Source organism: Branchiostoma floridae, chromosome 2, assembly GCF_000003815.2.
Source record: "Branchiostoma floridae strain S238N-H82 chromosome 2, Bfl_VNyyK, whole genome shotgun sequence".
NCBI lineage: Eukaryota > Metazoa > Chordata > Leptocardii > Amphioxiformes > Branchiostomatidae > Branchiostoma > Branchiostoma floridae.
In genome coordinates, this window is record NC_049980.1 from 16,652,793 (window position 1) to 16,678,894 (window position 26,102).

Below are 26,102 nucleotides of genomic sequence, written 5' to 3' on the forward strand. Positions count from 1 at the left end.
CGTATGGTAGTTGAGTCATACCGCTTCTAGTGGATTAGCCCCCTGCCGTAGTAATTCCACAAGTTGTGTGGCGCAAGAGCTATTGAAACAGAGATAGGCGCCGCCCTAAGCACCATTTGGGGAGGGAAGGACTTTGACCAACTAACTTAGCAGTGAATCTAGATGTCATATGCGTGACGTAGCAAAAAGGGCCTGAACCCCGCACGGTAATAGATATTCAACATGCATGGGGCAATTCGTTTGTCAAGAGGAGTTAAACAAAGGCTGATTTGAAAGAGGGTTGAAGCTGAGGGACAGAAATTACCGAGGTGGGCATGTTTTCATCTCCCTTTGCCCCGTTAACTCACAACCGGTACAAAAACGGCCCGCTCTAGTCGTTTAATCAATCCACTATCTCAGTTCGCCCCATGTACGCCCTGTGAACAAAGTCCCGATATCTGATGGTCTGCCAGTTAGCTTGGAGGCTCTGACGTTCATAGCTCGTACATCAGATTATAGACTCGCCTCTGGCAACGCTTCATAACCCATGGAATACCCAACCCAAACAAAGATTGGCCTCATAAAGTTTTCTTTACAAGTACGAGGGCCTGGCGTGATGGGAAAATGGGAGGCAGAAGTTAATGATTCGCTATTAGGATCCCGTCATCAGCTTATGTTCTATGGGGTGTGGGGGCTTAGAACGCGCGGGAACGTGCCTATTGATGAGGCGGTAATCCTGGAGTGGAAGACAGGGACCACGTTTGTTTTGAGAAGTGAGCGGTAATGACCACACGGAGGATTACGAGTAATCACTACCTCAATCCAACCCTAATAGGACCCGATCCCCACGGAGCCGCGCTAACTAAGGACAGCCCTAGAATGTCCAGGCGACACGTACAGCTGGGGCTCATACGCCCCCGCTTCTCTTTCTTCGGTACTATCAATGATCTAGGGAGGCCCCGTAACGTCTGAAAGGTTTGCTTCTGTCGGTGTGGTGAGATTCAGTTGACTCACTTGCCATAATATGGCATAGCATAACATGCCATACGACCACATAGCATAGCATACCTTACCATATCATATCAGATCATACCATAGCTTACTGTACCATATCATAGTATACAAGACCAGACCAGACAACAATAGCGTGCAGTGAATTCTGTTATTTTTCCATATAAAGTAACAAAATATCACATAAAAAACAATATATTTATTTGTTATGCAGATTGCTGCGTCGACTATGATACATATCAATTTTGAATCTGACATCTTATCTGACATCTCATCCAAATTCAAACATGTCTAACTCATGTCGTCCGTATACTTCACATTGTCCGCCCAAATGTTACATATGAAGACATCTAAACTCCATTGACAAACTAGTGACGAGAGCTCTTAAAGCTTCAAAAGACGCTACTGTTATAGATATCATTGGCTGGTGGTGTTAGCTAAGGATATGTGGAAAACACCTAATGCTTTTCCCTATGATAGACTGGTGGGATCAGTGCAGGTGATTAAGGAGGAAATTTCATAAACCCGCTCCGGACAATTTATATCGTTCATGTAAATGAGAACCTTATTTGCATAATCAATGACTAAACACATCTGTAGTTATGGAGTCAAGGCTGAAATCATTTGGCGAAGTTATGGAGTCACGGATCTCTCATTACGTGTCTTTTTATCAACAATGTTGCTATTGATAGGTGTCACTGACGTTGCTCTTTGTATGAAAGCTTAAATATTTGGCGAATACAAAGCGAATAATTAGAATGGGCCATCCATGTTCACTTGAACAATGTATCGATTATACATCTCCAACGCATTGAACTAAATTCGACAGCCAATAAAAGAAATCGTTTTTACCTTGTCTCCAAAAAGGTAGAAAGCAGAGAACGCACTTACGAATGCCGCCAGCCTCCCTACGGAAGACTGAAATGAGAATGTATTCTTCACCAATCCGTGAGAGACGCAAAGCAATGGGTTAAACCTTTCTGAAAACATATGAATTTATCGATCGAGAACTTGGAAAGGAAACGATGACATCGGCTTATTGAGTATCACCAGGGCAATCGTTATGTTAAATAATGAATCTGGCATATATCCACGTATGTTTTAAGTGTAGCTTCGTGTTGCCGACGACGTGACGTGAATTTATAAACGTGGTTCAGAGGGAAGATGTGAAATTGATGTGCTTAATGTGAATGTCTACGATATCACCAGTTATCATTTCTTCCATCTCTGACTGTAAACTGCTCTGTTCGAAATTTCAAAAGGGAACTAAGATTGTGTGATAGTGGAGAATATGGGGCGAGACTTCGATGAAGACTGCGATGTGAAAGGAATTGAAACGAAGGTGTGTGGGAGGAAATATTATAGTCCTCATTAAAAAGTTGCGATTCACGTCTTTTTCATTAAGGCTTGAAACAAGGCTTGTTTAAATGGAGTCGTAAAAAGTAGCAACAATGAAGTTTGCAGTCAGGGATTTACTGAAATCACATAAAATGAGACATAACATAGAATGCGCAGTAAAATATCACACCGTAAAGATTCACGTCCAATTTGACAGCCAATGAAAAATGAATTATATCGGATCTGAAAATCATTGTTATAATTTGACAGGCATAAAACAGTTCCATTAAGAGCAACCATGAAAAGTTAATAACTGGAACAATTAAAGAATTTACAAGTCATACCTTCTGGGCCCCATTTGTCTTTGTTCAAGTGTCGTATACTTTATCGAAACAGGCTTTATTTCCTTAGATGTTTATAGTCGATTCATTTGGCAGTATATGCATTTATGTCGACAGAAATGGGTGGGGCAGCTGGGGGTATGTGGTACTATTACTAATGACTGATAAGGCAAAGATTCCTTATCACTATAAATGTGGCAGGGGCGCGCTTAAAACGTTTGTGCTACCATTGATATTGCGGTCAGTGGAGGTTGTTATGACGGTGATAGTGTCTAAGAGATGGCCATCGATCTTTATCCCGTCTTAGTTCCCAAATCTTGATAGTAGCGTCTTGCTCACTGCGTTTCACTCATTTGCCACAGACATAAATGCAGCTCACACCGAGCGCCTTCCACTTCCAATAACAGCCAACCATTCAGCACCTGGGACCGCGCCATTCTCCGCTGCAGTCATGTGCTGTTGATTGCCGGATACCGAGCAGTCATTCGCCGCACGCTTTTAACTGGCCACTTCTGTTCCTTCTGAGGCTTATTACCACCATCGTTGTTATCAACAGCCCACAAGACTCTCCAAGAAAGAGCCTTTTGAGCACTTCCACCTATCAGTCTGCAGCAGTGTTGACGGAGATGAGCTTAAACAGAAATGTAGACACTCTTGCCGTCACGAGTCGTGCAAGAGGACGCTTCGGCAGTACGGAACAACAACAAGCAAGCAGTATTCCTGGGTCACAGTGCCGGCACATCTTGATGAGCGGATCATCATTTTCAGGTACCGTATGTACTTTCCGGACCGTGCTACAGCCTTCCAAATGCACGGCGACGTGTGGCGGTCTGTGCTATGTGTGGTGTTAGTTCTCTTCTGTCACATCTTTGGCCGAAATACTCAGTCTTTATTCTGTTCTTCAGTGAAGCTTGAAGAGGTAATTTTTCATATGTTCCTTTCTTCATGTATCCATCACTCATCTTCCGTGGGAAGTTAACGTTTCAATTCCAGGTGGTGCTCAAAGTGTGCAAGTATTCCGACAGCGCTTGATAAACATTGGATCTACACATTACTATCAAGATGTTAATTTTGGCAATGATGCTGTAGGATTACTTGTCTTTTAAATAGGAATCTTGTCTTGGAAGACTTGATTCTTGAAGTAAATAGTGTGTTTCTGCTGGTAAAAATCTAAGACCAAAAAGAAACTAAACATTGTGATTCCTTGAGGAAAATGTTCTGAATAGGATGTACGTTTTTGTATGTCCCGAAAGTTTAATGTGTTTCTTGTGGTTCTACAAAAGGAATGGACTGACCAGTTTTATTATTTAGCACCAACCTGTACCAATAGGAGCTAACGTATGATATGAATCACTTCCGGGGTCAAGGTTAATGCTGACAGATGGGCTCGCCCCATCATGTTCACGAAATGATAATGGCGGACCGTCTGTCAGGGAGGGCGTTGGTCGTACTTGTTGCAGCCCTGTAAGACGTATGGCTGTGCCCCGCGCAGTGTGCGATTACTGGCAGCATCGATTCATCACGGCGGGAGAGGCGGGAGTTAGCGCCGCGTGGGACGGGGCTGAGGTACGGGCTGTTGGGTGATGTATGGTGCAGTGTGCCCCGATACGACCTCACCCCGGTTCTCTGTGTGTAAAATACAGACACACTCGTCTCAGAGGTCAAAGTTTCGATGTATTTATCAGTTGCGTCCCGATCGAATGGGTTTGCTGATGCTGTCGAACACCTTTTCACAGATTTTCTCTTTATTGCATAAATGCAATGGTTTTGACTATTGGCCTGTCTTTAGCTTTCTAAATTCCTTCCTTAAAGCTTCCTTCAACGAAAATACAAGAGTGTCAGAAATTACCGTATGCAAAGAGCGATGTTTTACATTGACCACATTCACAAGATCTGAGGAAGGAGAATATGGAAATCATACGCTGATGTATGATGATTATAATTTTACTGCTAATCCTAATGATAGGAATTACGAGCACAACCAATAACTAAACTGATATTGAATCGAGAACAATACTAGCAAATAATCAAAAACTTCAGTGCATAGTGTGCAGCCATGCAATGAAGTTTTTCATCAGATTACGGGTGAAGAAACGCCTGCGTCATCTACATGTACATGCCATGTACATGTGTGTGTGTATGTGTGTGTGTTGTGTGACATTGAATTGTTAACGGCCCGAGGAAGATTCCTAACCATAAGGTTGTTTGAGATATTGGATGAAGGGTTAGCGAGACATTATCATTTAGATTGCCAATCCCTGAAGGGTACGTGACAGCGGTCGATCCCTTGAGGGAGCACCCAGCGACGTAGTCCCTGATCTTGCCGTTTATGGAAGAAATAGATTCTCGATGACTGCACTACACCAATACTAACACTACCAGCAGCAGCACCGTGCCACAACTGTGTGGCACGGTGCAACAAAAGTGTAAAATACGGGGACAGGGTTGTTATAATTCGCACTGTGAATCAACCGTTTTGACCTGATGGTCTACAGCAAATCTTTTATGTGGAATATTTGCATTCGAGTTGTATTAGATGAAACTGTATTGAAAGAATGAAAACATTTAGAAAATCGAAATATACAGCCAGTGGCAACATTTCGACTTTTTCAAGGGCCCAATTTTTTTTATCATTCCAAAGAATACAAGATCTAGAGCTCTGACTGTTCAATTATTATACAGAGGTGCGACACACTCAAATTGTTTGAATACTCCTCACGAATCTAGGAGAAATGAGCTGGATTTATTAGCAAAGCTTGGGAATCAATGACGATCTCTGACGTGACTGCGCGATCATTCTGCTGATAATGATGTTCGTAAGAGAGAGCTATTGAATGAACACCCGCGGCTTTATGTCCCAATGAATCCTAACAGCCGGAAATGAATGTCCACACTGATATCAGATTAAGCCAATCACCCGGCTGAGAACGAGTAATGAATGACACCTATGCACCAAGGCGGGGCTCATTGCGCGGTCTATCATGGCGGGGTGTCATCATTATCAAGCGTTCTGACTTCACAACTGACAGTTTATGACGTGAATTTTCAGTCTTTTATTCACCTATCACCGGGGTGTTTCTATCCAGACAAACATGACGCCAACATGTGGCCCCTTGGCGGATTAGCTGTAAAAGTTGATTGGAAGTTTGAAGTGGGCTGTAACGACATTTCACCTACTTCTTATAAATAAATGTATATGTTATACATTGTAAAGTAAAGTTATACATTGGCGGAAAAATCCAGACCTTTATAGCCAGTTAGAACATTTCTAGTCTGTAACGCGTTCATTAGAAAATACAGGACTAAAACTACATCTACAGCTCACCCAGACAAGCTTCTGTGCTGTAATGCCTTTTCAAACAGTAGCTGGAAGAAAGATATCAGACTTCTTCCAACAAGGAAGCCGTGACGCACAGCTTTGATTTGGTCGTCAGAGAGATAAAGGGAGAACATGTTGGAGAAGATCAGTTCGCCATGGACATCAAATGAGTCGGCACCTGTGATCGTCTGCAGTATTGCACAGGGATGAACATCAGAAAAGTTTGATGAAGCAATAATGGAATCCCCTCCAGCATGGGGGTATTACTTGATGCTGTTATGAGATATCCTGCCCATGAATCCGTGGATCCAAACTGGCCCGTGGCAACTCTCAAGGACCATTTAGAGAGGGAAACTGTTGCTTGACGCATGAACACGGCGCAAAGCAGAGTCCCATCGGCGCCGCGGCTATTATATCAAAAGCTCGACTGGTTGTTGGTACTTTCTCAAATCTTACGCTGCTGTTGAGTGATCTGTCTAACTTAGGCTACAGTGAAGAGAGCGACTGACGCAAAAAGCGGATCATCTGGCCGACGCATTGATGGGTACCCGCTAGTTCTTGGCTCGTGCATAAACACCAGATGGCTTGTTAAATCGGAGAGTACTTCCATGAGAAAGCTATGAGATCCAAGTCTCCTGGTCTCTCATGACGGCATGAGACCTGTCTATACAACTTGCACACTGTCGAACCCAATATTGAGATATTAATAATACATTATTGTGGAATGTTTCGACGAGAATATATTATATGTCAGTGACTCTTTAGAATTGACTGGAATGACGGCTTTAGGAGTTTATCCATTATGCTGGGAAATTCTGCATAGAGCAACGTGGTGAAAGTTGTCTTCTTGTATCTGTTTTACCATCACACAGCATCCATCATTGGTAGAGACTATCTTGAAGAAGAACGCAGGGGTATTGTCGTATTTATCATCGTGCTGCCCATGGATATGCCAATATTATAGATTGGATGACGCAAAACTCAGACGATTCTTACCGTAAATGAGTGTTCTATTCGATCCTTCATTTCGATTTTCGGGTGCCCAACTTTTACATTATGATTCTGATCTCCAATACCAAAGGTCTCCAGCCCATTAAAGTAGAAAGATACTATGAGGCGCCTTAGGGGTATCGGGAATTTTGATAAAGATCATACGACGTATACTAACGACGTATACTACTTCTTTTCAGCCTATAGTCATCTTCGGATTCAATGTCTCAAAAATGTGACTTGTTTCTAACGTCGGGGATGTTCTGATGTATTATACAACTCTCTTTTCGCGTTTGTGTGCAGCATTTTCAAAGATACAATCCTTTTTCAAACGTAACAAAGACCGACACACAGAATATTTATGTCCTTTACGTTAATTGGCCTTCTACTTCAGACATCAATGTATTGATTAAGGTCAAATCCGTGTAAGTGAAAACGCTACAAGGATTCATGTTGCAACGGCCAAATAAAAGGTATGGAAACTTCAATGGAAAATGTTGGATGGCACGGTGTTATAGGGAGAAATCAAGATTCATCAGTGGTTTAATCTATATCGTAACCTACTCTGGCAGGAAGTGATGAATGGTGTAATAAAGAATCCTCTGTAAAGATCGTCCTTCACCAAATTAGAACAAACCATAATCCTCGGTCATTAGTCACCTGGATTCTCTCGACCAAAGGGCACAAAGATGGCGGTTTCGTTCAGAAATAATCAGGTCACCAGACCAGATGTAATCCGGCTTAAACCAGCCTTCCGGTTTATTTCAGCTTCATATCTCCAAATCCCTTCTTATGTTAACAACAATGTTTTTCTCGCCAGTCAAGCTGACTTAATTCTGCAGCTGTAGCTGACCCTTCGATAAGTAAATCAAACAATTGAAAACAGTGTCGAATGGGGGTTTTTCTTTCAGAAAATTGGCATTGTATTTAAAGAAATGTAACAAGTACTTCACAGTATATCTAGCAATAGATGACGACAATCGCCATAATGGCTTCAAGGTACAACTTGTCAGCACTGCAAAGGATACTACTATATCTAAGGCTGAATTCAGAATATCCCGTTGGTCCTTATCTATAATTGCCGTAGGATTTAGACAGCAATGCTTCGTACATTGGGAGCAAAAAAAAAAAAAGAAACGAATAAAAGAATGGCGTTTAGAACTAAAGCTAAATTCTACGATAAAAAGTCCAGCATTACTTACAAAAAATCGTTTCAAAAGTTATTCATTCCAATAAATTGATTTGATAAACGCATCTGAAGGCCACTTCGGTAACATTGCTCTATTAGAATAGCAACATTACGTCGAGATTTTGCAAGGTAACAGTTAGTTTTGAAAATTGTCTGACCTTTCAGGTAGCCTCCACTACCCCTTCCAGTCACTGGCGAAAGGTAGTGGGTGCTTCCTGAAACATCTGATAGTTTCCTAATCTAGCTGCTTGAGTCACTACCACCTTACCTTCATCAGCGATATCAGGGTTATTACATGTACAGGTCAGAGGTTAAGAACTGCACTGCACCTAAGTACTGCATCTTGCACAAGTGATGGATGCGATTGCCTCGTGGCCTTATTAGCGAGCGACTTTATTGTCTCGTTATTGAAGACAGAATTTCTTTCTTTAGCTGCAGAGTAATTTGGCGGGATCGGGATAACGGTACAATAAGGATTCATCACCAGCATTGCATCGAAGGTCAGACGAAAGTAGGTCATTGTGCATACGCGGATCAGTGCAAAGCCCGTGCCTCTCACATTGCCTCAAACAATATGAACGTTTTCCTTTCTTCTTCGAAATATTATTGATTTCGTTCGTCTGTATTGTTACTGTCTTTCCATACTTTTGATTGATGGGTAATGTTGCTTCGGAACTAATCGAAGAAGGGTGGCTAGAATACAGAGGTAAGAACATCATGCATGGGAAAGCAATATTTCATGTTTCTATATTGGTCAGCTTACGTGATAAGATTACTGAACAGAAATCTGTCTATTTTTCAGACTTCTGAAGAACGATGAAGGCCCTGAACTCATCTGAAGTAAAGGCTCAGGTCAAGACAGTCATCGATGACCTTGAGAATGTCCTTGGCGAGCTGCGGGAGGTGGTGACAGAACTGCGGGGTATCGTGGACCAAATTGACACCATCACGGCTCGGCTTGACATCGATGGGGAGGGGGAACCGCAGGCGCAAGAGACAAATCCTTCCTCGAGCGCAAGAGAGCCCCCGAACGGCCGAGTTACGTCACCGCACCACTTCGAACTGGGGCAAACAGAACATGCTGACCGTCGGGGGCAAACTCCGGGAGGCACGGCACACAACCAACATCTTCTCAATGGCGACTTGACTGCTGAACAAGAACACCAGAACATTCATACCGCACAGGCATCTGCAATCCCAAACCACTCGCCTAACCCAGTTAACACACATGCACTTTCACAGACTACCACAATCCGCCAAACTCAACATGGAAGCCTTCTCAGGCGCCATCGGGTTGGGGAAGACCACGTTATCTCACCTTCGGTCGTGCGAGCGCTGACACTGGGTAGAGGCATACCAAACGGACACGTCAATACATACCAGCGAGGTTTCAGTGTGGACCAAGCCATTAGTCAGCGGGATAGACAGACTCACGCATCGACGCTTCCAAGGCAAAACCTCGGGCCTGGAGCTGCTGCATCGCTCAATGGTGATATCAGTGCGTCTCCCACGCGGTTTGGCACTTTCAGGGATGGATACAGCACCGGAAGCGGTCAGTCTCAAAGAAAGACGAAGCCCGCTCCTCCCCAACGAAGAAGCGCAACACTCGGTGACTACGCCGACTACATGACGTTACCGGGGCGAGCCTCGGGAGATAATAGTAGACAGGCTAGGAAAGAATCCTTTCGCAGCGCAAAATCCCAGAACCTGGGGCGGGAATTCGAAAGAAGACGGGAACGGTGTGACTCGGTGCCAGGGAGTGTTCTGAGAACTCACAGCACTAGCAGTGCCACAAGTACCAAAAAGGAAAAGAGGGTGGAGTTTAGGACAGACGACGTCGATGGTTCAGGCAGGGCAGAGTTGACACGACAACACAGTCTAAAACAGAGGGATTACGAGGCCATACAGAGAGAGCGTTACGCGGGAAGAGACGCGGGAAGGGAGACAGCGGTCAGAACAGAGAACCCCCGCACACGGTGGAAGACATGTCCACGGCCCATGTCTGTCCCGACAAGCTGGGTGCAGGACGAGGAGGGTAGCTGGCACAGAATTGCTCAGAATTCTTTAGCCAGTGACTATGGCAGCCTAGAAAGCTTCCGGTCAGGTGGAAACTACAGCAGTATGGAAAGCTTCCGCTCCGAATCACCTGGGGTGGCGACCAAGACCATGGACAGCAGGCGGCCAGGCACCGCCCCAGGTAGAGAAGCTGCCCCACCTGGACCCAGTGCAGGAGTGGGCGGAGATCCCACTGCAACTTACGCCACCATCAACCGACAGGCAAGATCGCAGTATTCAACCGTCGCCTCTCCAAGTAAAGGTCAATCTCGACAGGGGGGAAAAGGAAAAGATATTCTGATGACAGAGCTGTGAGATGACAAATGGAGAGTACGCTTTAGCTTTTACAGAAAGCCTCTACCGTCTTCACATGACAAATCGGAATTCAATATCATCCAAACCGCACGCCTATTTTCCAGAAACTGCTGCGACGGACTTTAAGTGGCCCTGTGTGCAGTTTGCTTACAATAACGAATTCAATTTCACACCTAACGCCGACAAACGTCTTTTCAATCGATCTGCGGTCAGTGGTTTTCGTCTCCCTAAATGCCTGAAATGAAGGCAAGAGTAAAAGTTGGCTTTGCAATCTATCTGGATGAACGCTGTCAATAGCGAAGCAATCTACATTCAGCGCAGTAAGAAAATTCACGAACTGCTGTCAGTCGTCAATTGCTATCATCGCCGATGCAGAACGCATACCTTCCTGTGCCCTTCATCGTTCTGCCCTCATCATTTCATCTCGGCGGACTGGCGCACTGATTCGCACGTCCACAGGGGACCCCAGAAATCGAAACGTGATTGTCACGAAAGAAGCACGATGTGCAACACAGACACCGATGTCTTTGATTTACTCCGGGATCAAATTAAAGCCCGCCCGCAAGCAAGCTCGTCCATCATGAGATGGGTCATTCACAAGATAGTACATGGCCTCTTCTGGTCAGGCAGTGGAGAAAGGATATATAACCTAGCACTTACAATAAATTAAGTCTACGCTATGAAATGTATCCGTTAGATATGTTCCGCGAAGTAGATTATAGTATTTCTCTGTGTTGTGAAGCTTGCAGCTGATTATTCGGCGTAATAAATCACCATTCATCACAAGCCAATACCGGACCTTCAATCTGATCAATGAGGCCGAGCAAAACGTTTTGCACCCGAGGAACTGACCCAGGAAATTAGGTTCTGTGCCCTAGCGTGGGTTCGATATTAGATTATGTGTGGTGGGCAAAGTGCCCTTGGATACTTCCTCTGCTAATTTTGTGAAGTTGAACGATGGACTTCTGGGTTGTGGAAACTTTTGGGAATCGTCACATGATGAATAACTTTGTATGGAAGCATGAAGTTTTGCTTTAGCGCTGACATCAGTCAGCATTAGCAAGACAGCGGAGAAATGTGACTGGAGAAGTCAGGGTAGACTGTAGAGCATGAAATAGGTTAGCCAACAACTATGTAAGTGCCAGAATCTAGATACTTAGGGTGGAATGATCCGCGAGAGAGTGTGCAGCGTTCCTATTGATACATAACTGTTACATATTCAATATCCAGAAGGTCAGAAGCTGGCTTTTGTCTCGTCCCTTCACGCGTGGTTGAAGGCAGTTTTTGGTTGTACAGAAATCACCAGTGCCTGTGAAGGTTGTGAATTCCACGGACCTTTAAATGAATCTATCTATGGGGCTACTTGATGAAGTCATTGATGGCGGGAAAATATAAGACAATTTTGTAAATGAGTAAAATACGGTCCGTTTGTGACCTAGGACGAAATGCGACGGGGTCAATGAGTACATCAGAAGAAGTAGGCTTATATTGACGTCCGTTTTGGACTGTTTACAGATGGGATGGCCCTTCGTTTGGACGTCAAAACTTTAGTAATTAATGTGACTTTGTGAATCACGTTCGTCGGACCAGTTTCACGTTCTGTACATATAGATATGGAACTCTCTTGCCAACATATATACAATTTAAAAGATATTATATAGATATCAGATGAAGTCTATCTTGTACAAGTGTAACATTAACGAGAGCACAAAAAACTTATTAAAGCGTCTTGGGGAGGAGGCATTTATCGCTGACCTTGCAGTTTTGCTGATTCGTGATGAAAAGAGTACTACTGCATATTTCAATATGATCATAGTACAGTAAACCTTAATCAAGTGTATTGCCATTAGAAGTACATTACGAATCTCAGATATATTCTTAAGCCGATTCTAGACATAAAGCTGATGTTTTTAGCTTTTTCAATGAGCTCTAGGATAACCTATCTCTTGTCATTGTTTCAGAACGATGTTGTTTTTCTGTCATAGTGTGTCCGCAACAATGTCAATGATGTCATCAACATTCAAGGAACATTTGTGGGAAAATCACCTTCAACTGGAGCCTGGTGTTACCGGTACCGTCGTTTAAATGAAAAAAGGTCGGCTCACATACCACATTACAAGACCAGAAGGCTACTTTGAAGACCTTACTGTCTTGGGAAAACCTATTCCCATTGCGGGGGGTCACTCGATTTTCACGTCTCTTGCTTCAATCGTGTCTTTCTTGTTCACAGAATTCCTCAACAGTCCTCTACACACGAATGATGGTAAGTGCTAGCTCTGTGTCACATTTCGAATTTCTGCAGTTGTTTTCTTGGTTCCGAAAACCAGACGACACTTGTGGGCTACACATGCATCCACCTTGGCGCCGACCTCGAAATAATCCCCGGATGTTGGTAGGCCTGTCTAGAATCGTTGTGGACGGATATCACAGGGGGTCGGGGAGAATGGAAGTTTGCTTAATTGCTGATCGGTGTAGGCTGATTGGGGAGGCAGCTACTGAGTGCTGTTAATGGTGTAGTAATCACGACAGCCCTTCATTAAATATATGCCTGTGTTGTGACGAATCAGAATATGTCTAGATTAACAGGTTGAAAATCAAGCCGTGTGATTTCCTGTGTTGCTGAAACACACTGCGCTGCTGAAACACACTGCGGAAATAAAACAAATACCGTTGTATGACGCCACATGTGTACTGTGATGACTTACTATATCAGCATGATATTCCATTGATGTTATCGGGAATAAAATAATCTAAGGATTTTCCTTCTTCACCCACAAGGGCAGCGGACTCGCTGCGTTATTCGCATTGCGACCTAAAATTGGACAAATCGCTCAACGAACATGTCATAGATAAAACAAATCTTTTACTCTTTGTGTATTTTGTTGTCTTTTCGGTACATTTTGCATGATATTCCATGAAATAAAGGGTGACACAAATCCAACTAGAGTTCGGGGACCTCATACCTCCATGAAATATTCATTGCTTTTTTGTGGATGGTATGTATGTTTATAGTCGGTTGTATTTGAGAGTAATGGTTATAAATGTTATGGGAAAGTAGTGGTGTATTTATTTAATGACACAGAGGATGTCCATCTGATTAGTAATTAATAAAATGTGACACTTAATTGTGTAATGTGCGTTTAAGAGGTCGATGGCATATAGTAGCGTGGTGTTCCTTAAGCTTGATGTTTGGCATTTAAACTGTCTAAGGTTGTCAGCATTATTGAGGTTCGACTATGTGCCTCAGAGCGGTGTGGTGGAAGGAAGTTGGGAAACTCAGAAAGAATAAGGGATGTGGCCAACTTTAGTCAGATGGTGATTTGATTTTCCACCAATATGTCATAACATCAGCTGTTCACACGGTATAAAATCGAGATGCACACTTTCCTCTGACAGCCCTACACCAACTGTAAAATGAATACTTGGTTCCAACCCTGTCTGCTAAAAAAACAAGTACCATTGGCTACGAAATAGACAACTAACAACTGTCCCTTATCGTAACGAAATCAGACCATCTGTATCGCCCATAAAACTTCTGACACCCAACCCATCTAAGATGAGAGGACCTAATGGCATTTTAATGACCATGTCACTCAAATCAGCAGTACAGTATGTGAGACATCCATACCTGTTAAGCATTACTGTTAAATGTACCTCAACTTCTTACAATTATACTTACGCTTCACATCTCCATGATATCCTAAGCAGACATAACTAAAACTAATTATCATATTAAAAAACTCGGGGTTCCCCAAACAGCTGTCATACAAATCACCTCACTATCTGCTTGGAGCTAAGCCCATTAACAAACACTTAAAGCACGATGCCTGTTCCAATATATCGCAGATATAGGGGTGATTTCTGATATTATCACATTGATTATAACGACAGATACGGCGCCCAAAATCTCATCGATTCGAGCTTTCATCACACCCCACCAACACAACAAGTATGAAACCAATCCATCCAGCCGTTCTGGAGTAATCTTGTACACAGACAGAGACATATAACAGAAAATATAACGTCCATGACATTTCATGGAGGTAACTAAGGTCGCAGCGAGGTTGCTTGTGTAATGGTGGCATGAATCACTGTGGTTCCTCTTTTTTCCTTGCCTTTGACTCCGCGGAACAGTTATCCCTTCAGGTCATCACGTGGTTTAGAATAGAGAGCCTATTCTCCTTTTTAAGAACCGTACCGAATCCTGGAATGAAACAGGCGCCAGCATTGCACATGCTACACTTTCATCACCGTGAACTGGAGTCCCGAAGCTCTGCTCAGACCAACGTGACGAATCGAAGATCAGAAATAGCCCTGGTAGGGAACCTATTTGATTAGCCCATGGCACGACTTGCACCGCGGCTAAATGAGAGGGAAACCCCGTGAGACTACCAATAGATGCCATAAGATAAAGAAGAAGATGGGATCTTTTAATTACATTACGACAGTGTTTGGAAATTTGGGCCTGTCCTTTGGGGAGGGGAGTGAGCGATGTCGGAATAAGAATCGTTTTCCATAGCTCACGGAGGCAATCGGTGAGCATTGGTGGAGAACAAATGATTAAATAGTTATTTCTGCACCACGGGAAGTGTCATGGAGATTCAGGTCAGACAACATTCAACGTTTTTGCTGGAGATAAAAAGAGAGAACTACTGGAGAGAGACATAGTCTGGACTATGGCGTATCTTAAAGTTGGTAGATCTGACTTGGATCTTTGTGCATACATATGGAATATGGACTATAAAATAACAGTCCGTACTCTAACTGAATTGAGGTGCTTTGGTAAATCTATTCTATCGAAATTACTGACAACGTTTAGTACCTTTAACATATGTAAGAGTCATGTTTTCAAGCGAAAAGGATTTGGTTCGACTCGTCCTGACCAACTTTTTATCAGTGGGCAATTTATTCCGAAGCTGTTTAACTTCAGAAAAGCGTTTGTGATTCTCCCACGGCGTAGGTTTATGAGTTCCACAGAAGGAACAGTAAAGTTGCTAAGTTTTCTGCTGACCCATTTCTACTCAGGCGTTCAAAGCCCAGCTGAAGTCGTTGCCGCAAATCGCGACAAGACCAATAATGACACTTGTACGAATCTGCTCCAGGCGCCAATGGTAATTACCATTCATTAACAAGAAACTCTGTCGAGCTTATTGCTGACTGTTTGACCCCGCTACAACAGCCTCTATCGACAGCACTCACTTTTGCAAATGGCCCAGTTTTGATGCTGCATTGGTGCCCTCTTGGAGCCTTTGACGTCTTTACTTTCGCACGGCGCTGAGGAAAACGATCAATTGATAGTGGTGGAGGCAACGTGGGGGGGGGGGCACAGTTTCATCTCAGAATTCATGAATCGATAAGGCTTAAAAGATGGAATTCAGATGCCCGAAAGGAACGGCGAGAAGGGGATCACAAAATGTCCAGGACAAACAAAATTGAAGTCCTGGCAGCTTTCCTTCTATAGCAGGAGACCTTGAACTTGACCTTTGTCGTCCAAAGACGTACTCATTAGATATCATCGCAATCCATCCATCAGCCATATCAATTCTTAAGCTTATCATAAATATCCTGAAACACAATCAGTTGCACACACAATTGGAAAGGCCGACATTTGGTGATCACTCAGCAAATACAGCATATTTCAGCCATCTCCCTCCCCATGCAACAATAGACTATTCCAAAATCACCCATTTGCGAAAATGGAAAACGCCTGCTTAAAAATCAATTGGAGCAAAGTGGAGCAGTACAAAAATACATCTGCTGAAATAAGACTTTGACATAATCACCAAAGTCCAAACATGAATATAAAAGAATGCTCCCCTCCGTGCTATAATAGACTCTTCCAGCACACCTCAAAATTGCGACCAGTCCAGAAATATTCCCGCTGAATACATGGCCTTTTGTATTAGCAACCCAGTTAGAATTGACTTAAGAAAAAAGGTCCCCCGTGCACTAATGGACTCTTCCATATAACACCAGGTTTGCTGATTGGCTACGAAATCCTCCTCAGGATATTGATTCAGGCTAGGTTATTCAACACCTCCATTTTTTTCATATCCATTTCTCTGAATCCATTTCTCTACCCCGAGGCCCTGTTGTGCGAAAAACAGTCCCTCTAGCAGTGCTTTCCTTATTGTTAAGTATCACAGACTGATTGTAAGTGTTCATTAGTAGCTTAGACATACAGGACAGTGCCGGTGAACTGCAGTTGTCACAAATGTTACTTTGTCTCGTTAAGGAGTACCGAGAAACTCATTAGGCCAAGAAGGTTATTAGGGCTAATTGCTGGTTAGGGGCACGTGATGAGAAACTAGTACTGTAACTTTTTAGAGACAGCTTTTCTCTCAGCAACATGGCGTCAGGCCAAAAAATGCACCAAAGGGTCGATATGGCCGGTAAAAACAAAGGGATTTGCGGGAGAATGATTGAGAGGTGCGACACATTATTTGGTAGCTATATGAGCTGTAAGACAAGAGGCTTTCTCTTGGCAGTATGTCCTTCCCGAGGGAGTCATCTGCAGTGCATGTACCCGGTGCTGGCTGGTCTCCAAGTCAGGCAAATGGACAAAGTAAGTCGGATCAGTGGCAGGAAAAATCTGTCTTACAGTCTGTTGACAAGCCAAGTAGCTGGTGTTCGCAACAACAAAGCTGACTGCTGAGTGTTGCTCCGAAGAATTTTTCAAGGGATAAAGACGCGATTTAGGAGTGGAAGCTGATGTGTTGATGAAGAAGAAACGGCACATGCACACGGTCCAGCCAAAGACATCCGGCAAAGCATGTCTTGTTCAACCAAATACATCCCCTGGCGTGTAATATGACAAGCAGCACAAACTTCATCTCGACCTGGTAAATTAGTCTCCGCAGAACGTGCAGGAGCAAATTTTTTCAGGATTACGTAGACTTGGTGAAGAAATCCTGCCAGAACGAAGCCCAAAGCTGCTATCCGTGCTCAATTATCTGCTCTCCCGCTGCAGGTCTGGGCGGTCAGCACGGCGACTCCTGACCGTAACTCGATTGTTAGCTATCGATCGGTTGGGAAAGGCCGACAGGGGTCAAATCATGTCCAGGAAGCATTGCCCTCTGGATGCTGGGTACGAGATGTCCCCAAGGCGCTGGGAACGTACATGGATTTGAACGTTGCAACAGAGTAAACTTGGCAAACAGCAGTGTTTGCAAAAAATATGCTTGGACTTGCCTGCAGTTTGAAACAGTCCAATCATTCAACATGGCGTAAGGTCGTGGTTAGGTTAGGGTGTTTTCCCAATAATCCAGAGACCCTGCGTTCGAATGTCCTGACATGACCCGATATAATGACATTGGGAGAAGCACTTTACATGACTTCATTCAGATTATTGGAAATACGTACCTAGCTTCTGTAAGGGACGTTCCTCGGATAGTAGGCTGAATGAAAAAGAGGAGAACCACACCTCGAGCACGTTAAAGAACACACAACCTATATAGAAACGAGTCGGGACCTTCCCGGTTTGAGGAGATAAGAAAATATAGGTACATGTGTGATTATGATCAGCAACAAGATCATGGGCGTTAAAAGAAATATAAGAGATTTTTAAAGATCAGTCTACTTTCACCATTCCAGAGCAGTGTGCCACAAACATTGATATTGCTTGAACGTCTGATCAAAGTTAAACTATAACTCCCAACAATAAGAAATAGACTTACCCAAATATTCGACTGGCCAGATCCAGTCTTATAAGTCCGTTTTTGTACATGTGTTGGAAGTCAAGCTCCAGTATGACTATAATATACGATGGCCTTTACTAAATTGAATGCAGATGAAGCTACATGTATACGAATTGTCGAGTTGATATTACTTGAACTTGTTCACCTTCAAAAGAGTCCAATGTTTAAATGAAGGTGAAATCATGTTTTTCGTGGTCGATATGTTCTATCGACTTGAACACCTGATGACAAAGACAGGGATTGTAAACTCCATAAATGTTGTGTCGATATCTTGAGGCGATGTGATTCCTACACAATCGTTGCGTCGCCATAACGTTTTGACTACATCAGGGCCACGTTCGTCTCATTTCCCTTTAGTGGCCGTGGCCTCTAACAAGCTGTCAGCCAATCAGAGAATCAGCTTTACGTAAAGAAATCATTTAGGCGATTCTCTTGTTGGCTGACAGCTGGTTAGAGGATATGGCCACAAAAGTGTTTTGCAGAGCCTCCTCGAGGTATGTTGTGTAGACCGTCGGTCAGGATTTGCTCAGGAGAAGTATGTATAGGCTTCCATCTAAGTGTTTTCCTCGGGCGCACTCTGCTTCACGGCGTTTTATGGAGACGTGAATCCAAACAACCCCCCGTCCAGTAAGGCCTACGTCACGTTTCCAATGCCGGGCAGCTTTCGGGAACGAAAAGTATGCTACAAAAGTACACAAGACGTAGAAAAAATAGTCATGGGCATTATTTGTGTATATCTTTACGTATACAATTCTATTTTTCGTTTCACAAACAGAGGTTTGGAAATGTGACGTTAGCCTTACGGTAACTTGCCGATACATTTATGTATCAGGTAATGTTGAACACACGAGGCTCAAGATATGACAGAATCAATGCCATCTTAAAACCGTCATTGCTGAGCATGGAATCGATTGACGCAACCCCGCAGTACTTTGAACTATGCTTATTTTCGGATTCTTTATCGCCGAATGAATGCCTTCACAGTTTCAACTCGAATCTAGATCAAAGTGCTCTCCAATAGCAGGGCTTGTGGTCATTTGGGGACACGTTAGGTCTATGATTAATTCAAGTGGGATGGCTCTGGGCTCGGCCAGGCCGGTCGATGGCTCATCTTTGGGAAATGAAAATACCGCCATATTGGTTAATCGATAGTTGCAAAATGAACACAGGGTGACAGTAAACGATTTGGACACCAATCAAAAATGTAATTGTAATTTCAGGAGTTCTTTCTTTCATTTATGGATACGTATAGTCGATTTCATTTGAATTACGGCTGACATTTGGTCTCGTCAAGCTATTGACAGCCATAACAAATTTGCCACTGTAAATAAAAACCAACATTGTCTAATTGCACAAAAAGTGCAAGAAAATACGTTGGCCTAAAGACCAAAATCATGCCATCATAAACTGATAATAACAAACTTTGGCCAAAAGAAGGAATCCCTAGAGGCTAACAGAGACGTACATCCTTTATCATGGAGTAAAAGTGGTCAGGAAGGTTCAACAATGACACAACTTTTTTCCTTTTTTCTAATACACAGAATATGGTATGCTAAACAATAATTTTAACTCTTTTGCATCTTTCTTCTTTGACATTAGAATCGACGGTGACATTCTATGATAATGATATTAATTTTTCGATATAATTCTTTAGAAAAATTGATGAGCATGTGGATGTCATCCACATTATGAAATCAACATGGCATTATTTGTCAATACAAGAATATTGAAACACCCCATGTGACATCATGCAATGTTGGCGGCGTGCAAAACAAAAGTACGAGGAGAAAAATACTATGCAACATAAAAACTATCTAAAGTTACGATGAAAGTCATATCTGACAACGAAATTGTCGAGGGCAAAAGCAAGACAAAAAAAAACGTATAAGCAAGGCCCTTGTCTGACCCTCCACATCCTGGACTCGGGAAGAAAGCGTCCTCTACCGATTTTCACTCGATGTGCTGACCGAAAGCTGAGTGTGATTTACTACTTTGTTATATGGATCTGAAATTTGGAGCTAATTCAAAAGTCCTAAATTTTGTCCTACTGAAAGGGTGCACTTGAAATTTTGTAAACACTCACTTAATGTTCCGAAAACTGCATCTAACCTTGCTGTACTCGCTGAATTAGGGAGGTACCCTATCCAACTGGAAGCCTCTCTAAACGCCATCAAATATTTCATTAAAATTTAACAAAATGTGTCAGCTGAGAGTCTGCAGGCAGACGCTCTCTTATATCAGCTTAATCTAGATTCATCAGGTACTAAATGTTGGGCATCTGGTGTTCGCAAAACTTTGGAGGAGTGTGGTTACCCTTTTGTTTGGTAAGCCCGTAAGTCAACAGATCCAAACATATCCCATCTAATTTCTGCAATCCACCAACGACTGAAGGATATTTATTTCCAGAATTTTCTAACCAACATTCATAATGATAATAAAGGTTTACGTGCGAAAAACAAACTCCGAACATACAGACTACTGAAATCCATATACAATGAAGAGCAGTATTTGAAAATTACAAACATTCGGCACAAAACTACCATTGCTAAACTAAGAATCAGTTGCCACCGACTGCGAATTGAATCAGGAAGGCACAACCGCACTCCTCTAGAACAAAGAGTCTGCCAATTTTGTACCTCAAACATGGTAGAAGATGAAGTGCACTTCATTGTTGATTGCGATGTGTATGCCAATGATAGAAATACTCTATTTAGCTATGTAGAAAGTAGATTCCCTCATTTTAGACACATGAGTAGCACTGACAAGTTAATATTTCTTATGCGTTTTGACAAACCGACAATAGCGAAACCCATACAGTCCTACATTTTCACCATTACCAAGAAGCGAGAAGAAGCCGAACTTTCGTATGTTAGACTAGATTTGTGATACTTTTATATGTATATATCCTGACTTGTTCTGACCTGTACTTAGCTCGGTTGGGCAAAATTGTACAATTAAAGTCTTCATTCATTCACTAATGCGCAAGCCTTGGAACGATTGGTGTTGTGCTGCTCACGGAAATCATGTCTACTGGAATTTAACTTCTAACGCTCTATGTTTCCCAGTTATTAATATCTTCTTCAAATGTCAGTATCTTTTCATCTATCATTACAAGGTCAACTATCCAAGAGAAATTCTGGCTGTATATCTTATATGTTGCACACAAGAAAAGAAAGGGTCCATGTGCACTCAAAATCAAACAGACAACACCCTTAGTATTTTTTTCAAAGTTTATTGGGTGAGGAATGATGCTGAGTATCATCTCCAAATGATGATCCTGATTAGATCTTTTTTGTGGTGGGGGCGGGGTGGAGAGCCTTGTAATGATCCAAAGCCTTCTGCGCGATCTCGCGCCCTGCCTGGGTCATGTCGAACATGGTGAGCGGGCTGTCCAGCGAGAAGGCGTAGGTCTCCCCGAACAGAGTGGCCGTCACCGTGGCGCTGGTGTAACCTCCGACCGTCGCGTCGAAGGAGCTTCCGTCCACCAGAACCTGGAAAGGACAAGCGCTCAACATGTTGATTTGTAGATTCGGGATAGTGTAACAACAACAAAAAAGTTACATGTACAAAATTGTATATTATGTTTTCTTTGTGGCAGGGGATACGTCAAATTCCATCTGTATTGTCGTTGTTTTTATGAGCAGGGCTAGCCACAGTAATAGCCACAGGGTAGTTGGACAACCCTTGCCATGAACAGCCAAACCAGTAAATAGAATAAAAAAAGCTACACGACACAACACATCAGTTTCAGCTGCGCGACACCCTAGATCTACCTTCGCAATACCCCAGATCTATCATCGCCACACCCCAGATATAGCTGCGTGACACCCTTGCTTGGCAAGCGCTAGCACATCCCTGCTTCAGGTCAATGAAATCCCAACGACAACCACCACCAGCTTTGGTACATGAATAATATACCTTCCATGTGATCTTACCTGGTTAATGGCATAGTTCTGGTTATCCGTGGGCATGGTGGTTACCCAGTAGTTCTGTTGCATTGAGCCTTGGTAGTCAGCCATGGCCGCCTGGAACGCGCTACAGTCTGGTGAAAGAAAACACATAACTGTCACATAAAAAGAAAATTGCCGAAGAACCAAACTCGTTACGAATACTACGACTGACACGACACGAAAAATAAAAAAATTATGTACACTTTGCGCCAAAAGCACGGGCCATTGACACTGTTTAACTACTTTGCCAGCACTGCAAAGCGGCAACGATGATGATGATGATGATGTCACTAGTACGGACTACTTACACTGTTCCTCCAGGTACTTGGTGTCACAAACGTTTCCACAGGACGAGGCGTACAGCAGACAGGCGTTGCCACCCTCATTCTGGAGCTGAGAACAAGTTGGTTCACTGCGCACCTGGCGTTTGACGTGGTGCTGCAGAATGGCATTCCTCAGTCGACGGTCTGCATGGACACCATAATACAAAAATGTAAACACTTCCTTTCCGTACTTAACCCAATTTTCTTATCCCACAGTCCAAGACTCAATCAAGCCAATCCAGGCCGGCAGCACAACTCGGACACTTCACGAGTGGCGAATATCCGTGGCTGTACTAAAACATCTGTTTCTGCAACAATGTATTGAAAAAAAGGGCATGAGCCGCCCTCGTGACGAATTCTTCTTCTAATGGGTCAGTTAGTGAAAAAATTCTAAATCTTGCTGTTCCAATGAGGCGCTAATCAGAAAATCAAGACATATCAGACGTACTGAAAAGGCCGCCAAAAAGGTCTCCGATGCCTTGTATAGCGCCTCCGATGGTTCCGAAGACGCCGTCGACGAGAGCACCACCAACGTCCCCGATGCCACCGAGGATGCTGCCGCCAACACCGAGAACAGCCTCGCCCAACGAACCAGCAACGTCCTTTAGTACAACACAAAGTTGTTGATTGGTTATAACGTTAACCAGCAATGCAGGTGAGGGATATTGTTATATCCTCAATCTAGACGGTAACAGATTCCTCATTACTTAATCATCAGGCATATTGATTGTCATCGAAGCAGCCTGTATCACACCTCGATGTAGACAACAAAGAAGTATGTTGGCCTTACGATAGGACACAACCGAACACAACTATTAGTATTTTAATGCCAAGGCAAAAGCTAAGTAGTGTGAAACAGAAAAAAAACATCGGCGTACCGTAACTCCGTCCCAGATGCCTGTGCCTGCTTCGATAGCGTCTCCGCCAATTTGTCCGAACACGTTGCCGACCGTTTGAAATGTGTCCAAGACGTCGGTTCCCGCCTCTACAAAGAGGCTGCCCAGCTCATCGAGGTGGAAGACATCGGCCACGAAGCCAGGTACGCCAGCGGCCACATTGAAGGCCGAAAAGAGTTGGTCGATCTGGCTGCTGAAGAAACCTTCCACCTGGAACAACGTGAACACGGCTGTGGTGAGTGTGATGTCATGTTTAGAGAAGTCCTGTACACTTGAATGACAGTGCGTTTGACCGGCACCGGCCTCTATTTCTGCAAGCAACGTGTTTCGCTAGTAGTACCAATAGCTATATCCAAAAGTGTCTTTTACTGATTTGGTGGGTTTGAGTATATATATACAATGCAAAAATGTTGGAAGCATGGGATGATACAACTCTACAATCAACACAAAATAGCTAAAACATTAAACCGTGGTCGATGAATGCAAGTCTACAACACTCTGACAGTGTACCACCCCTCCTTATCTAGCTGCGTGCCACACCCACCTGTTGGAGGAGGAAAGCCCACAGACCCGGGCTGCAACTCTCGGCCTTTTCCTGACATTTGGTCTCCACACAAGTCTTACAGGGGCCCTGAAGGTAGGTCTCGATTGTACTGGTGCATACGGCCTGTGTCTCGTTCACCTAGACGTTAACAAAGCGATCGTGAGAAATCAACTCAAAACGAGAAATTGAAGATCTTATACCTAAAGTTATGACATAATTAGAGTTTTTTTTTAATTCCTTGACAAAAGATGCCACACTCATGTCCATTTAATGCAGAAATGCAATTCTCTCAGCTGAACCGTTCCAACTATAATGTTATACATAAAGCGAAGAACAGATTAGCCTAGGGAGACGAGGCCTCGAGCTCAATGAAGCGGTCTTGCAACTTTATACACCGCCTTTCTTTATGTCACATATGTCTCTTACCAGTTTTGCGGCATCAACAAGCGTATTTCCCGCGGTCATGATTTCATCTTGAAGGAGACCAAGGCCAGCATCTCGGAGAACTGTAGGAAGACATTATTCTGTCACACAAGACATATTAGAGTATATAATATTCGGCAAGCTGAGAGAAACATTTTAGAGACGTTTTGGATTCCCTTGTAGGCTTCTATCTCTGATAATTCTCATTTGAAATGCAGAAGTAGTTTGGAAAACTTGACCAGGCACAGTTCATGTAGGCAGTGTGTGGTGTATTCAACCATTAGAGAGCTGAGCTCCTTTAAATCATCTTTAGATTCCTTATCCAATATATGCTCAGATTGTGCGGAAGTTTGTGTGGGTACTTACGCTTAATGTTGGAGTCCGGCAGCGATATGAGCCCGGCCTGTCTGCGGACGGAGTGCACCCCGAACACCGAGCACACCAGCAGGGTCAGAGCCAGTAACTTGAACATCGTGCTTGCCAGTGGATGTGGCCGAACATTAGAGCACGACCTATTTATGCCTTGCGTGGTGTCAAAGGTGAGCCTTTTGGTATTTGCACTGTGGGAGGAACAAACGTGCGTAAACCTTGGAGGTATGACTGATTAGTTAGTTATCGATAACTTTATTTAACCCTAGTTCTCGGGCGGTAGGGAACATTGTCACCTGTTACCACACCCTCCACGCAATTCGCACTCATTCATACAAACACATTCCCTATTTTGGTTTTTGCAAAATACAGCATCGTATCGCATTTTTTTACAAAGAAATCGCCGATTCACCCGTCCTCTTTGAAATATTTACCATCATCGTCTTTTGAATGGTAAATTTTATAGTCAACATGCCCGGGGCACTCTGTTTATGCATTGGCATAAAGAGAAAGCCTCGCTCGACTTGTAGCAGAATTTTCAAGCAGCCACATACAATATATACGACAACCCGTCCGGTAGCAAGCCAGCTGAATTTTTTAGGTTAATTACCTTCGACAAGAAGGTTATATTTGGGGTAGTGTCTGTATGTCTGTGTGTGTGTGTGTTTGTAGAAGATCAGCATAACTGGAGAACGCCTTAATGGATTGTCTTGATATGTGGTATGTGGGTAGATCTTGATGAAACCTCCAAACGATTAGATTTTAAGCTCCCTAGCGGCATGCTATGGTACTGCAGCGGAACTTTCGGGTTTGATATCTCGCGTTCTGGACATGCTGCGGTGATGTTTTTGAGTGGTACCGTCTGGAGGCGAAAAGTAAGTGGTGAATCTTTGGGCCCCCTAGCGGGGAACTGCAGGAGCCGGTTTAGTTTCAGGCTTTGATGGAGAATAACTCAAGAAGGGATTAACGGATCAATGTGCTTTTTGGCATGCAGATAGCTTAAGTGATGCTTATACAAATCAGAATCTACTTTGCATGATTATTGAATTTTATAAACCTATTCTGCTCCATTATAGGACTATTGCAACATGTGGTATTTGTAGTTGAGCAAGAGAAAATGTTGATAGATAAATATCATGCAACAAAATACCTAGTTTGTATATTTAATGAGAAAATGCTATAATCACACTGTGGTAAATGACTGGAATTCTTCCCTGGAAGATGTGTACAGAAGGACATCATTGAACATTAACTATGTAAATGAGGACCTCATTTGCATGAAATATCAGAAAATGCGATTAAAGCCTTCTTTCTGAACATAGATTGTGTACATCTGTTATTTGGGTGTACTTCATCCATGCAT

At 43.2% G+C, this 26,102-nt stretch overlaps 2 protein-coding genes across 3 annotated transcripts in view; one reads left to right on the forward strand and one right to left on the reverse strand.

The window, feature by feature from the left end:
• LOC118410639 overlaps positions 1-11,538 on the forward strand; it is a 32,948-nt gene extending 21,410 nt beyond the window's left edge. The window contains exons 1-2 of one of the 2 annotated variants that reach the window (XM_035812425.1): positions 2,931-3,437; positions 8,970-11,538. In XM_035812425.1, coding sequence (XP_035668318.1) covers positions 8,984-10,537 — 1,554 coding nt within the window. In that variant the 5' untranslated portion in view covers positions 2,931-3,437; positions 8,970-8,983 and the 3' untranslated portion in view covers positions 10,538-11,538. Of the gene's footprint in view, positions 1-2,930; positions 3,438-8,969 lie in introns of those variants that run through there. The other variant, XM_035812424.1, reaches the window with a different exon arrangement.
• A 9,908-nt stretch (positions 11,539-21,446) lies between these two features.
• On the reverse strand, positions 21,447-24,895 carry LOC118410640. Its single transcript, XM_035812426.1, has 8 exons — positions 24,737-24,895; positions 24,374-24,453; positions 23,948-24,085; positions 23,386-23,613; positions 22,956-23,109; positions 22,493-22,651; positions 22,170-22,276; positions 21,447-21,725 (listed from the first exon to the last, which is right to left on the reverse strand). The coding sequence occupies exons 1-8, from the start codon at positions 24,840-24,842 to the stop codon at positions 21,516-21,518; spliced, it is 1,182 nt and encodes a 393-aa protein (XP_035668319.1). The 5' UTR covers positions 24,843-24,895; the 3' UTR covers positions 21,447-21,515.
• Positions 24,896-26,102: the final 1,207 nt, after the last annotated feature.

What these genes read in the sequence shown, in the direction of transcription:
- LOC118410640 (XM_035812426.1), bottom strand. Translation starts at nt 24,842, where the DNA reads ATGTTCAAGTTACTGGCTCTGACCCTGCTGGTGTGCTCGGTGTTCGGG. An exon ending in GCATCTGGGACGGAGTTACG is followed by an intron (nt 23,110 to 23,385) that starts GTACGCCGATGT and finishes GTTGTACTAAAG; the next exon opens with GACGTTGCTGGTTCGTTGGG. An exon ending in AGAACTATGCCATTAACCAG is followed by an intron (nt 21,726 to 22,169) that starts GTAAGATCACAT and finishes TGTCCTTTCCAG; the next exon opens with GTTCTGGTGGACGGAAGCTC.